The 15,335-nt window shown below is 40.2% G+C and overlaps 1 protein-coding gene across 4 annotated transcripts in view; it reads left to right on the forward strand.

Moving 5' to 3' along the window:
• The first annotated feature begins 10,296 nt into the window (after positions 1-10,296).
• ncam1a (neural cell adhesion molecule 1a) overlaps positions 10,297-15,335 on the forward strand; it is a 260,084-nt gene continuing 255,045 nt past the window's right edge. Inside the window, exon 1 of one of the 4 annotated variants that reach the window (XM_058415021.1) lies at positions 10,297-10,548. In XM_058415021.1, coding sequence (XP_058271004.1) covers positions 10,497-10,548 — 52 coding nt within the window. In that variant the 5' untranslated portion in view covers positions 10,297-10,496. The remainder of the gene's footprint in view (positions 10,549-15,335) is intronic. The other 3 variants (XM_058415019.1, XM_058415018.1, XM_058415017.1) reach the window with 3 other exon arrangements.

Here is a 15,335-nt window from a genome sequence, read left to right on the forward strand (position 1 = left end):
GTTTATAAAGAGCTTAATTTGAGGAACCGACTTGTGTGCCATTTTCCCATAAAATGAGACTTAATTGGGAAAAATCATCAATGCTCGGTTTTGCAGAGTAATTGCTTGGCTTTGAGATGTTTAAAGGAGTCATGCACCAGTCTGTCACAGTGTGAACGTCATTAGCTTAGAGCTTCACGCATGTATTCGAAGCTTTCTGAGACATGACTTTGGGAACATTCAACATCTCAGAAGACAGGAAGGAAATGTTTCATGCTCTTTTCATATTCAATTTGTTTTATCAGTCACTTCTTTATAATGCATGGATGAAATGAAAAGTGTGAATGTAGAGCTTTGACTTCATGCGACTCTTTTTCCTACTGTACTGTGAATGATCACAAATATTTTCCTAATTATGTTCTGAGGAAGCATATGAAAAGGTGCAGGTGTTATTTTCTTTTAAAAATTATACATATATATATATATATATATATATAGGTAAAGAGTACAAAATGCACTACATATGTGAATATAATTTAGCTGTGAGATTCTTATTTGTGCTGTATTTATTTGTTGCATTTAATTCATTCAAATTGGAATTCAACTCTCTTCCAGAACTTTGATATAGCGATTAAAATGAAATGGGTAAATTAATCGTAAAAATTAAGTTGAAATGTGACCAAGGTGCATATTTCATGCTGTTGCTGCTGTTGTGCACATTTATCTTCGATGAGTTTTACATCTAGACCCTGCACCATTTTTACATATTATGGATGCAGAAAAAGGAAGGAAGGAAGAAATGAAGATGGAAGGGGGTCATGGTGGCTTGATGGTTAGCATGATTGCCTCGCACCTCCGGGGTCGGAGGTTTGGCTCCTATTCTGGGTGCATGGAGTTTGCATGCTTCAGGGGTTTCCTCTCTCTACTCCAGCTTCTTTCATCAGTCCAAAGTCATACGTGAATGCCATCTCAAAATTGTCTGCCTGTGAGGGGTGGCACACTGTCCAGGGTGTCCACCAACTTATGCCCTGAGTCCCCTGGGATAGACTCCAGGCTCCCTGTGACTCTATGTAGGATAAATATGACAGAAAATGAAAAGATGGATGGATGGATGGATGGATATATCTGGTAGCATTGCCAGGTAGACTGATTCCCCCTTCCTGAGTCTATTCCTACTTTATGCACAGTGTTTCCAGGATCTGCTCTGACCCTGTCCAGGATCAGTGACTACTATATATGAATGAAAATCATGAATGAACTATAAATAATGCAGTTCTCAGTTCTAACAGATGCAGGGCCGGATATAGTGTACATAAGAAGCTGCAATGCAAAATTCAACTGGAAGTGGACACATAATGCACTTGCAGTACATCTAAAATTAACGATTTAATAAAGTTCTAGCACATCACACAAAAAAGCCCTGAAGCAGAAAATTAAATGCTGATGTGAAGTGCTGAAAATAATCAATGGTCAACAACAGAGCAGCTTCAGTAATGAAGATAATGTATTAATAATGTAGGGTTTTTTATTAAACATTGTGAGAAAAGGTAAACAATGGGCAGCGTTAATACTGTATCAGAGAACATTACAGAATATGTTACTGTCTATAAAACTGTGTAAGATGTGTTTCTAATATACATGGACAAAAGTATGTGGATACCTGACCATCACACCCATATGTGCTTGTTGAACATCCTATTCCACAGTCGGTCCCCTCTTTGTTGCTATGGCTTTTTTTTACAGGATTTTAGAGCATGGCTATGGGGATTTGTGCTCATTCATTCAAAAGAACATTTGTGAGTCTGGGCACTGATGCTGGACGAGAAGTCCTGGTGGATAGACAGCATTCTAATTCTTCCTGCAAGTGTTCAGTAGGATTGTGGTGAGGGCTATGTGCAGGCTACTTGAGCTTGCTATGTCTTTATAGAGCTCACTTTCATGCTGGAACAGGTTTGGGCCACTTTATTCAAGTGAAATGAAATAAAAAAAAATACAGCACACAAAGACAGACATTCTACACAACTGTATGCTTCAAACATTCTGGCAACATTTTGAGGAAGGCAGACATACAGGTGTGATGGTCAGACCAAACTATTCCAGATTAAAGGAGGTAAGGAGCGCTATAAGAGCAGAGCTGTGTTCATACACACACCAATACACTTCTACTGCTGCAGCTACTGCTGGACTTCCTGTAGATCCTGAGTGACCCATGTCTCATCCAATCAGAGGGAAGAATTCCATTCACACACTATACCTACCTTTTCTGCTTTGTCTGAATTGTCCTTGTGTTTTTGGAATTGTTGTATTTTTGCACTTCTCAGCCACTGTATAAAATGGTCTACATATAAGTACATAAATGAATAAGGGGGAACGGTCAGCTCCATGATTCAGGGGGTTTCCAGGAACTCTCGTTTCCCCTGTACACTGACTGGAATCTCTAAATTGGCCGTTGTATGTGAATGGGTGTGTGTGTGGGTGAGTGTGTGTTTGTGCCTTATGATAGTTTGGGACAGCATCCAGGGTGTCCTGCCTTGTGCTCTGAGTCCCCTGGAAGAGGATCCAGGTTCCCCAAGACTCTGAGTATGATAAGCACTTAAAAAAATGGTTGAATGGAAGGATATAAATGAATAAAAAAAACACCTGTGGCAGCTAGCGAGATGCTCAAACAGTGGCAACATGAAGCTCTGACCCAAAGACAGATGGTACTCATTTCCACTTTATACAAGAAGGTGCACAAAATCACATAGTACACCATATGATTTTGTTGTCTGCCTCATATTTACACAAAATGAACTACATCAAAGGGAATATGAGATCAGACACACTTCTCTTTTCTCTGGACCTTTTGTTTGTTGCTTTTTTAATTTTTTTTTACCATGCCCTTAGCTTCATATCTGAATGCCAGCTCCCACCAGCATGATTGCAGAAACCACCTGTGCACCACTACTTCCCGATCCTCCATCAAACGTAGGTGTGTGTGATGTGTTTCTGTGCCCAAGGTGCTTAGCGTTTAGGCTTCTACACCAGTCTTGAACATAACAGACAAAGTTTTTCATACAGAACACGGTGTAATTCCACCTGGAAATGGATACAAGCAGCTTACTATGGTCAGGTTTAGATGTCAGTGTTTCTTGATTTCTTGTGTTTTATCCTTTGCTGAGCTTGTTTCTAACTTCTTGATGTTCTGTGGGGGAGGATTACAAAAAAAAAACAAAAAACTAAGGATTTATTCAAAGGACTTCTCAAATAAAACACTTAATGAAACATAGGAATTTTATACAGAAAAACTGAACAAAACACTAAGGAAGAAACACATTTTATCCTCTGCTCTCAAGTGTAAACACCTCTGTCTTTACCTCTGTCCTCTGGAGGCTTGCTTGTGAAAGTGTCCCTGTGCTTGTCCATCTCTACAAATAAGAGACTATTTCATAAAATTCCATAAATCAAATATATTACTTGCCTTAGAATCAACAGTATCTCATGGTGCCACGCTTATATGTATTTTAATCAGGAGATAAGTGTCTCCTTGCGGTCTGACACAATGACCCAGATGTCATGATAAACCCCTGATAACCAGGTTCTGATAAGTTATAAGAACAATTCTCATCTCTTATGGCATGTAGAGGGCTATTAATGATAATACAGGCAAGTGAGACTCTTTTTTTTTTTTTATAGCTATTCACATAATCAATTACACACGAATCAAGCAAATGGAATTCAGCCAAATCTTTTATGTATATGTAAAGCAATATTAGTGGAAAATGGTTTGATTATCAGATGGCATGGTTGTGGACTTCTCTACTCATTTTTTAGCATTCTGCATGCCTGCATTCTTGTAGAGGGATGCTTAGATGAAAGGTCAAAGGTCATAATCTTATAATAATGATCCTCTTGATGAGATGAGCATTTTGGACCAGATAAAAGCAGGAGAAGTTTTTACTTCTTCTCTGAAATGGTAATGTTTTTGACAGTCTATCACCGAAGATATTCTCAGTTTCATATAAATTCTAGCATTTATATAAATACAGATGAAGCTCAGCGTGCAGCCACCCACCTTCAATATTCCTCTAATGAGAAACACTTATTACTACAGTACACTTATTTATGAAAACGCCTATATTAATGTAATTAGATAATTACTTGACCTTATTTGTTTAATTGGCTGCACTCACCATCTTAGGGCGCACTGTTACCTGTAGCGAGGCTCATTAGGTGTGGGAGATGAAGAGCTTTGGAAGGAGGTCATCACTCATTAACAGCTGCTCATCATTGCTGAGTGAGGGCCAGTGAAACCTCCCCTGCAGGTGCTGCAAACACACTCCAGCTGGCTTGTTTAAGGACCAGTGGAAATGATCAAACTGTGTGAAACAAACAAGATCCGTGGTGGAACGATAAGGAACATTACCATCCTCTAACTCAATATCACTGTTTTTATATATTCTATATGGTTCTATTATATTCAGGTGCTTTACTGAAAGTGATTTCTGACTGTTTCTCGCTCTGTGGATTCCTTTTTTTTGCTGTTACAGTTAACAGGATGTCCTATCTTGTCAGAAGCCACTTTAGGAAGTCTGTTAAACATGGGTTAAGGTGTGTGATGATTCAGTTATAGCTAAACAAGTAGCTAGGAGTTTTCTTTTAGCATTTAGCATCCCTTCCCTCTTCCTGTTAGTCACTTCCTGCTAGCATTGTAGCTCCTGTGAAAATGTAAAGAAGGAATTCTGATGTGTTATATATATATTTTAATTTTGACCAAACAATTGTTGTTATAGTTTGACCAAATTATTGCATGCAGCAGTTCAGTCATTCAGTCATTTATCAAAATGCTGCTTTCTGATTTCCTCCATACTGAAACAATCTTGTTCTAGCTCTATCACCTAAACTGGTTTCTTTTTTCTTTTTGTCACATTATTATCTATACATGGTTATACCAATATTCCAGCTTCGCCCATCGTACATATCGTACAGTACACAGAACGCTGTCACATTCCGGCATGCATGCTACACTTTACAGCTTTGTCAGTACAATAAATAAACTGATCACAGGCTTGGAGAAGCGTGGAAGAGAATTCTGTCTTTCACTGTTTGGTGAAAAGGCAAAACAACATCCAATTAATCTTGATCATGAATTCTCTCATGCAGGCATATACAGGCTGTGGTATGTCATTACTACACACTTGGTGTTATTTCTTAGTCTTGCATGGTGCTTGTGTGTGTGTGTGTGTGTGTGTGTGTGTATTTGAAACCTGAATTAACTTATCACCCAGATGTTGTTTTATATTACATTTATTTGATTTCAGCGCTGGGTGACATGATGGGTTGTGTTGCTGCCTCACAGCTCCTGGTTTGATCCTGAGCTTGGGATTCTTCTGCATCCCAAAACATGTAGGTTAAAACAGCAGGTTTTTGGTTTTCATAATGAAATGAATTAATTTAAAGTAAATCTGTTGTAAAGATCTAATCAGCCATGTTAGCATTACTTACTTCCTTCAGGATTTTGCGCTTTTATGGTCAGAGAAACGAACACAAAATAAAGCAAACTCTACAATATTCGGAGAAGCTTGCAGTTTGCATCATGTGACCTGACTGCAATGCATTCACATGTGTCCAACATGAGTACAGTTATCAGAGAAATTAATGATGTGTGTCTTCGCTGGTGGAAGAATCTTGCACTTCCAATTCATGTAGCTTCTGCAAAAATAAAATAAAAATTCAGCAAAATCCTGGAGGGACTGATTATTGCATTTTATGGATTGTTTTAGTTTCATCAACTTTTTAATATTTCATTGCTTAATTACAATTCAAACCTATTTGTTTCACATGCCACCACATTTTGGAAAGAAATAAATATTTCTGGTGCTGTCATATTTCTGATGAATGTGATTATGAATATCTGACATACAGTGAGTGTTGTGAAACCACAGCCATGGTCAAATTACCAAAGCTATTTGATTTATTTTTCTTCAATTTACCTCAAAGAAACAGTTTCATTGTCAAAAAAAAATGAAGTTTAAGGGACAAGGGATGAGGGATATGTACTGACAGGAGGCATATTAAGGGAACAATCAGTGGCACTGTTATAGTGTGGAGGAGATTTATTTATTTTGATAGGTTGGTTTGACTTCACTTTTCTCCTTAGAGGGAAGAATGGCTGCAAATCAATACAAAATTCTTCTCCCTGATCACTTTTGACCTTTAATGAGATGTTTCTATTCTATCCTAATGGGGGTGGTCTCTTTTAGTGTGACTCCACCCCTAACCACAGGTACAATGGCTCACTGAACCATTTGATGGGGATGTTATGAGTCATATTCTGTTAAATAATCATATGCTGTCACACTTATCAGATCTGAACCTACCTCAACACCTAAGAGAGATTTTGGAGAGAAACCTAAGAGAGATTCTGGTTCCTCTCAAGGTTTCTTCCTCATACCATCTAAGGGAGATTTTCCTTGCCACAGTCACCTCAGGCTTGCTCACTTGGGATAACATCTAGGACTGTCTGTCTGTTTATGTTTGTTGTTTTCTTATGTTGTTTCTTATGTAAAGCTGCTTTGAGACAATGCTCTTTGTAAAAAGCGCTATACAAATAAAATTGAATTGAATTGAATTGGTGCTGAGCATTAACTTTACACCATAAAATATGAATAAGCAGAATCTAATACAGAATATGCAAACCATACAGTTTAGCTAGTGGTCATATTTGAAGGAATTTCTCAGGAGTGGATAGAAGGTTCAATAGACAGGTTGAGAGTATAGTACAATTTAAATGTCTCCTTTCACACTCAATAGAAAGCCAACTCAGCTTTTAAAAAATATATAAATGTCATGAAAAAATGGCATTAAATTGCACTGAAATGCCATAAAGTCCATTTGAAAGCTATAATGAATCTTACTGCAGGCATTTAAAACAATCTCAGTACAGAAAAAGAAGCTCTAAAACCAAATTACTAATAAAACAACAATGGACTATATCATATGGTTAATTTAGGGATAATGTAAAACATAATGCTGCATACTATTATAGGAAAATAATCAATGAGGTGAGGTGAAGCAGCAAGATGAGGTGCAGAGTAAATCTTATCACCTCAAAGCAGATTCTTTTCCCACAACAGCACATTTCAATGTTTTTATTACTCTTACAGCGATCTGAGAATGCTTTTTCATTTACTAATGAAACATTGTGCTTTACAACTGTTTATAGTTATTTAGTTAGATGTGTCCCTCTAGCTTTCCACACAATAAATGTCTCCCATTCCACACCTTGTCCTTCATCCCTTCTACAATTTGCTCCTCTCCACTTCCACACCCAGTTCCTCTCTACTTCCATACCCAGTTCCTCTCTACTTCCACACCCAGTTCCTCTCTACTTCCATACCCAGTTCCTCTCTACTTCCACACCCAGTTCCTCTCCTCTTCCACACCCAGTTCCTCTCTACTTCCACACCCAGTTCCTCTCTACTTCCACTCCCAGTTCCTCTCCTCTTCCACACCCAGTTCCTCTCTACTTCCACACCCAGTTCCTCTCTACTTCCATACCCAGTTCCTCTCTACTTCCACACCCAGTTCCTCTCCTCTTCCACACCCAGTTCCTCTCTACTTCCACACCCAGTTCCTCTCTACTTCCACTCCCAGTTCCTCTCCTCTTCCACACCCAGTTCCTCTCTACTTCCACACCCAGTTCCTCTCTACTTCCACACCCAGTTCCTCTCCTCTTCCACTCCCAGTTCCTCTCTACTTCCACTCCCAGTTCCTCTCCTCTTCCACACCCAGTTCCTCTCTACTTCCACACCCAGTTCCTCTCTACTTCCACTCCCAGTTCCTCTCCACTTCCACACCCAGTTCCTCTCTACTTCCACTCCCAGTTCCTCTCCACTTCCACACCCAGTTCCTCTCCACTTTCACACCCAGTTCCTCTCTACTTCCACTCCCAGTTCCTCTCCACTTCCACACCCAGTTCCTCTCTACTTCCACTCCCAGTTCCTGTACACATCCACACCCACATTCCTCTCCACTTTCATACCCATACATGTCCCTCTGACCTTCTACATCATGTCTTTCTTACCTTCCACTTCATGTCTCTCTCTTTACTGTCACACAAACATAGAATATATAAAAAGAGTTGTGAGTTAAATTATGCTATGAGCTGCTGGAATGGAAGACAGATTAACACATTTGAACAATCAGATTAAAGACTTTAACAATGTTGTAGTAAAAAACTTTTAAAGACAATCACCTGTACTTTTTTCTTCGACCACTCTTGTCTTTGAAGGTTATTGATAACAAACGGTCTACATTATATCACATAATGACGTTAAGCCAAAGGAGATGAATAACTAAGACGGCAGTTTTACAAGGTGGATAATTTTTGCCATTATACTTTACAGCCTTTATAGTGGCAGGAGTTGACGTTACTTTCAGTCTGATTATTTATCACATTATTTTCAGCTCTCTGGGAAAGAATGCATGTGAGATATTTATTCTTGAAAAAGCACATCCAGTTCTAAACTAAATGGGTTTTGATGAGAAACCATCTGGTCCCAGAGAGCACTACAGGCATGAGAACTACGATCATTTTCTTCAGTTTTTTGAACTGAGACATGACCACAATTGTGTATATTTCTGTTGTGTATATTTCTGCACGTTTTCCCACCTTGAAACTAATCAGTGGGTGTTTTGTTTGTCTTGTTCTTAGATGAAATTATAGTATACCAGGCAGAAGAATGGCCTACTTTTGGCCTTGCCATTCATCACTCTCTGCATAAAATTGCTGGTTATATATTTCCATGATTTGTTAGCAACATTAAGCTTGCAGCTCTGGTGCCAAAATCATTGTGGAGAAATTTGGACACTGACCATATGTTGCCTGTTGAACTACATTAGTAGTGTAAAAGATTTTCCTCCTAAAGATTTATACTTTAAGACAGAAATGATTTTAGCAATAATTAATCTTGTCCATATCAGTGACAACACACTGTACCAGAATGACGGTTAAAAATGGAGAAAGCCCCTTTTTCCTCGAAATCATTTATCAACTCAGCAGACTTATACTTTGTGTTAAATGTCACCCCTGTTTTTTTGTTATGATATGCTTTTGAGGGGAATTATTTTAAGATTAGCTGAAAGATATCTCATCAGAGTTGGTATGGAATTCCTGATAGGGAAGTGTTTACTGCATCATTAAACATAAACCATTCACGAAAAAATATTCAAACTTTGGAGATGTTTCAGGATGTGTAGTGCATTTGGTTTCTTAGTGTCCTGGTGGAACAGTGGGAAATGATGCCACCTCAGAACACCAGGAGTAGAACCAGCCCTCCTAGAAACATGTTGGTTTTGGAAACCAGCCATTTTAGCCAACTTTGGAGCTTCATTTACAGCCATTATTTTTGTTGACCTTGGTGTGCTTTCCTGGGCTTGCCCTCACACCTCCCTCTCTTGGTACACAGATGCCATTACTCAGCAGTAGGTACCACTATTACTGCTAGTTTAAATCTCATTGCTTCCAATAACATTTTTTACTATATGTCTGATTTTGTGTGTATTTGAAAGATGGAGCATTTTTGCACATCCTTGAATTTTTTTCTCTTTCAAAATAAATGTGAAGCCAGAAACTTCTCATATATAATGTGTGTAGCCTCTCAGCTGTCAGATTCGTCAACAATGGTCCTTAAATAATGTTTATAAAAATTCATGCATTACCATAGACTCAGACAGTGACTGCTCATTATTTATTGATGCCCTTCTGGGGCCCCTCTGATCCCCCTTCTGGGTTCCATCTCTAAAGATGTTCTAGACACACCACTGTGTGTGTGTGTGTGTGTGTGTGTGTGTGTGTGTGTGTGTGGTGCAACGAACTGGCATCAAAACAAGAATCCATCTCCACCTCACACCCAGTGTCCTTGGGATATCCTCTTAACCATAACAATAAAGCAATCATGAAAAACGTGTTTCCACACCAGTTTATGAAACCTCTACAGCTCGTTACAGCCTGTGTGTTACACTGTGTGTTACACTGTGTGTTACACTGTGTGTTACAAATAACTGTACTGGAAACTACGTATAGCTTTCATTCTGTCACACACTACCTCCCCGTGATTTAGTTTCTGGTTTTCTGAGATAAACTAGGAAAAGAAAACAATCTTAATGCGTGACCTTTGTATGCGACCATTGGGGGTCCTAGGAGGTTTTTTTTTAATCCGAATTACCCGCCGCCATCTGCCGCACGTGAAAGCGCGCACTACTTTCTTTCCAGGCTCTTTAATCCTGTGAAAAGGGGGCGCGCGCGCTCTGCGCACAGGCGCATTGATTCCGATGACGGAGGTGCTGCGGTTGCCGCGCGCCACTCGCTCTCATTCCGCTCAGCCCGCTCTTCTCCAGCGCGTTCCCTTCCAGCGGACTCGTTTCTTTCCGCTACTCACTTTATTCCAATAACCGGGAAACGGCCAGGAAGGATCTCGCTGAGGCTTGAAAATTCTAGCAGTCATCCTTCACGTTCCTCACGGAGAGAGATTGCAATGCTTCAGACACGGGATCTCATCTGGACCGTGCTGCTCTTTGGGCATGCAGGTAAAGATGCAAATAAGATTTCTTTTTTCTTTTCTGTTTGTGGAAATATGCTGTGCAGGGATTTAACTTTTGAGATGCTGCTCGCATCCTTTCGGTCCTGATGCGGTTAAAACTGCTTACAGTCCACGGGATGAATGGATTCTGATGCACTTGGCTGATTTTGCGTTTTCAATAAGTTGCGAAAGGATTCGTGGTGTAGCTTTACGTCTATAATTTTATTGTCGAACAGTATCTCATGCAAATTTGGGTTTCAGCTTTTTAATAAAGCATGGTGTGTGTAGCAATATATCACGGATTATCGTCCTGATTTGATCCCGTAACAGGCCCGTGCTCCATCGTGAGATGATCCTCCTAGTAGCTTCTAATTGTTGTAGATGTGGAGCAGTGGCGGTGCGCGCGACGTTTTGCGCTCTTTTGTTTTTGCGGAAATAAACAAATAGCCTGTCGCTGAAGTGTCCACCTCATGGAAGTGTTGTTTTGATAGTAAACAAGTCCGTGGTTTGACCTCGCGCATCTGCATGTGACGCTGTATTTGTGATGTTCTGGGTGCATAGTTATAGAGCGCGCGTGTTACCCTTGCAACCTTAACGTTAGCTGACTTTATTCTTCCTGCGCTCCTGTGTGATATATATATAACCGTATATATATATATATATATATATATATATATATATATATATATATATAATGTGTGTGTGTGTGTGTGTGTGTAAAGGGATTACGACGGTGACCGGGTGCCCTATATTTCCTGGAGCAGTCCCATATTAGTTACAGCTTAGTTAATGCCCAGTTCGTGCACAAACTTCTTTTTAAAAGTGCACGTAAATGCTGAATTGCTGTACAGAATGTGAAATATCGTGCACAGATGCGCGCGCAACAAAATACGCACAACCACGAAGTCCATAACTGAGTAGTACATGTAATTGGAGGGATTTTTCTTGGGCGCACTCTATACCAAGTATTAGGAAGTTGTTTTCTTTTAGATTTAGATTATTGCCTTCCAAGATGGGAAAAAACGCACAATTACTGCGGGACATTTTTTTTCCAAAAAAGTTTTGATGTAATATTACATTTCCCTTATTAAAGCGCGATGTTCTGAGCTGCACGAGCTGTTTGGTTTGGAGGGAGGGAGGGAATGATGCGAGGACAACCTCTCTCTCTCTCTCTCACACACACACACACCATCTCTCGTTCTCTCTCTCAGCTTCTCATTTCTTTCTCTTGTTGTGTTTTTCTCTTTCTATTTGTACTCCTCTTTCTAATTTTCAGTATTAGTCTCTGCCTTCCTTTTATTCCTCTTTCAATTCATTTTTTTTATCCCTTCACACATCCCTCTCTGTGTCTCTGCTTCTCTCTTTTCAGTGTCCTACTCACCATATCTCTTCCTCTTTCCATCTCCTTTATTTCTCTCTTTCTTTTTCTGATTATCGTCTCTCATTCTATTTCTGTCTTTCTTTATTTGTATCTCTCACCTTACATCTCACTATTTTGCCTGCTCTTTGTCAGTTTTTTTCACATCAGTGTCTCTCTGCTCTCTCTTTCTCCTTTCTCTTCTCATTGCTCCTCCCTTTTCTCCTCTGTTCTCTGTCTGTCACCCTCTCATTCTTTCTCTGTCACTCATTTTTGGTCCATCACTCCACCATCTCCTTCCCTCTACCTTCAAATTTCTCTCTCTCTCTCTCTCTCTCTCTCTCTCTCTCTCTCTCTCTCTCTCTCTCTTTCTCTCTCCCCCCTGCTTTTCTCTCTACCCGTTTTTTGCAGTGTCCCACCGTGTGTGTGCCCAACAGACTGCCCTACCCGACTGAACCCCCCCCCCCCCCCCCCGTCTCACACTCTTCAGTGTCCTCCTCTTTCTCTGTGTTTCTCTTTTTTCATCTTTTCCCCCACTGTGTGTTTCTTCTTCTCCTGCCCCCATCCGATTTTCTGCTTTCCCTCTTTCTCGTTCTGGGTATGGCTCTATTTTTAAGAAGAATTTGTTAAGTAGTTGCTTGGGAATACGGTGATGTACGAAAGTAAGATGTGTAAAATATTGTTGCCGGTAACTATATAGCACACCTGCACCTGTCACTCTCTTTCACTCTCCCTCCATTTTTCTTGCGCACTGATTCTCTTGCTTTAGCGCGAGGTGTTGACATGTTAATGTTGACTTGCAGCTGCTTTTGTCTGTCTGAGATGGTAGAGGGTTGACGAGCGATATAGACAAGACAAAGAAAGAGAGAGAGTTAGTCAGAGACGTAGATACATCGCAATCAGAGATCAGGAATGCATGCCCTCCGTACCTTCAGCAGATTCTCCTGGATTTCACTTAAACTATAAAAGAGACTGAAATCAACAGATTTCATAAACATGCATTTAAAAAAAGTAAGCAAGCCGAAGAAAGTGCTATTCTTAAGTGTTTAGTCTGCAGCTTGACCTCAAGAGAAAAGCAAAATTTAAGATGAGTCAACGGCCGAGAAAAAAAAAAGAAATAACAGAAGCGGGCAAAAAAAGTCTCAAAATTGTTCACATCTGGAACTTAAACTTCTGTGGTGAGTTCAAAGCCACTATAAAAACACAAACAGTCTATTTTTGTGAGGAGAAGACTATAAAAGAAAGAAAGAAAGAAAGAAAGAAAGAAAGAAAGAAAGAAAGAAAATGGGTCTATAATGGGTTGGAGAAAACTTGACCCCACTCTGCCTTTTCTGGTGAATTTTATGGCTTTATGGAATTTGAAAACAAAATATCACTGTCTCTAAATTGCCTGTAGTGTGTGATTGCATGAGTGAATGAGTGTGTGTGTGAGTGTGTGTGTGAGTGTGAGTGTGTGTGTGTGTGTGCCCTGCGATGGGTTGGCACTCCGTCCAGGGTGTATCCTGTCTTGATGCCCGATGACACCTGGGATCCCCGTGACCCGAGTGTAGATCGGATAAGCGCTACAGACAATGAAATGAAATATGACTGTGAAAAATTAAGATAGGGTAACATTTTTAGCGTATCTTTATAATCACCTATCATGGCATGATCTCATATCATTAAGTGTTCTCTGGTAATTAATAGTCATATCCAGTTCTGTCATGTTAGCTAAGTCACCATGAACATCTGCCAAGAACACCGTCAAGAACTAACCGCCTTGTTTTGTTACACAAGCTAACAGATGCCTTCGACTGGCTAGCATCATGCTGATCAACTAGTGGAAGAAGAATCCCATCCTCCACCTTATTATAGTGAAAACACACAGCTATACCTCTTGGGATCCATCTGGGAAAAGAAAACAACACAGCCAATATGATTAAAAGGCTAAATGTGATTGTTTGGGGCTGAACACAATTTCACATTGTGTAAACATCTGGTATTCAAAGCTGACAAGGATTTCATCCCACTAGACCAATTCTATCTAATATATTTTTAAAAGAAACATCTTGTTGCTAATAAAAAAATCATCCAATCATGTGAATGCATACAAGAGAATAGCGAACAGCTAGCCCGGCTCGGCGCATCTGCAGTCTGTGCAGCGTGAGCGAAGATTGTCTTCAGCAGATTCATTATCCTGTCTGATTTTATCTTTTTAGTTAATAGCGTAAGAGGAAATCATCCTGTGTGACAGTCTACATACCTGTGAATTGTAATCTGAATATGTGCTGTGAAGCTTTCACATCCTGCTTCATCTGGCTGTTACTAATGCATTAGTTTAGGCGGTTTGCTGATTTTACGCTGGGCAACATTATTCACGCTCCTCTCAAGCCCTCTGTTGCTAAATAAAGCCTGGTGATGTAGCCAGAACTCTTCAGTTTATATCGTGGTTAATGGTAGACACTCGCTTGTCGGCTACATCTCCCTTGTATCCACACTGCAGCGCCACATGTCAGTGTCAGTGGTCTAGGACTTGGATTAAATCATGGTCAGTGGTGCATTCTTTCAGTAAATGGCAGTGGACACATGTAGCAGGCATTTTATAGTCAAGAGAGAGCAGCGTCCTCACACGTGCTCAGGCTGTTTATTTCTTGTTTATAGTTGTCAGTGGATTAACCAGGCTCTGTATGTTAGATTCCCCAGGATTTTTTTCTGTTCACATTTATAAAACAACCCTCCAGGTTATTGCTTTTTAGAAAATTTGATATATGTACTGTCTATAGAGGTGAGCACATTTGCCTTGCACCTCCAGGGATTCCCACATCTGCCCTCTGGGCATGTTCTCTTCATGCTCTGGGGGTTTCCTCCAGATACTCCAGTTTTCTCCCCTCGTCCAAAGACATGAATTAATTGGCATTGTTAAATTGTCTGTAGTGTGTGAATTGGCGTAGAAAAGAGATTGTGCCCTGTGACGGCACGCCGTCCAGGGTGTCCCCCGCCTGGTCCCCCGAGGCCCCCCCCCCCCCCCACGGGATAGACTCCTGGCTCCTTGTGAACTTGTGTGGGATAAGTGGTACAGAAAATGGATAGGTGAATGGATGGATGGTGCATCACCTCATCACTGCACATGCTACTTGTTCTGAATACCACCATCTATCTCACTCCACACACTGGGGATTATTAGTAAGTAAGATGAATTACAGAGCAGGGATAACATACGACGGATAATCCTGTGTTATGATAACATTCGACGGATAACGTTTTCGGAATCAGGAATGCAGGTATGTGGAAACACTGATGAAACTGAAACTTAGCAAACCCTAAAGCCGCTGCAGTTACAGCAATCAGCAACCTCGCTGCTTAAAAAGTTAAGAAAAAATATTCTTGAAAACTTATTACCAAGACCACAAACACAGTACGCTACATTAGGTCCTTTCTAAGAATAGGATTATGACTGT

The sequence above is a fragment of the Hemibagrus wyckioides genome, linkage group LG18, assembly GCF_019097595.1.
Source record: "Hemibagrus wyckioides isolate EC202008001 linkage group LG18, SWU_Hwy_1.0, whole genome shotgun sequence".
NCBI classification, from domain to species: domain Eukaryota; kingdom Metazoa; phylum Chordata; class Actinopteri; order Siluriformes; family Bagridae; genus Hemibagrus; species Hemibagrus wyckioides.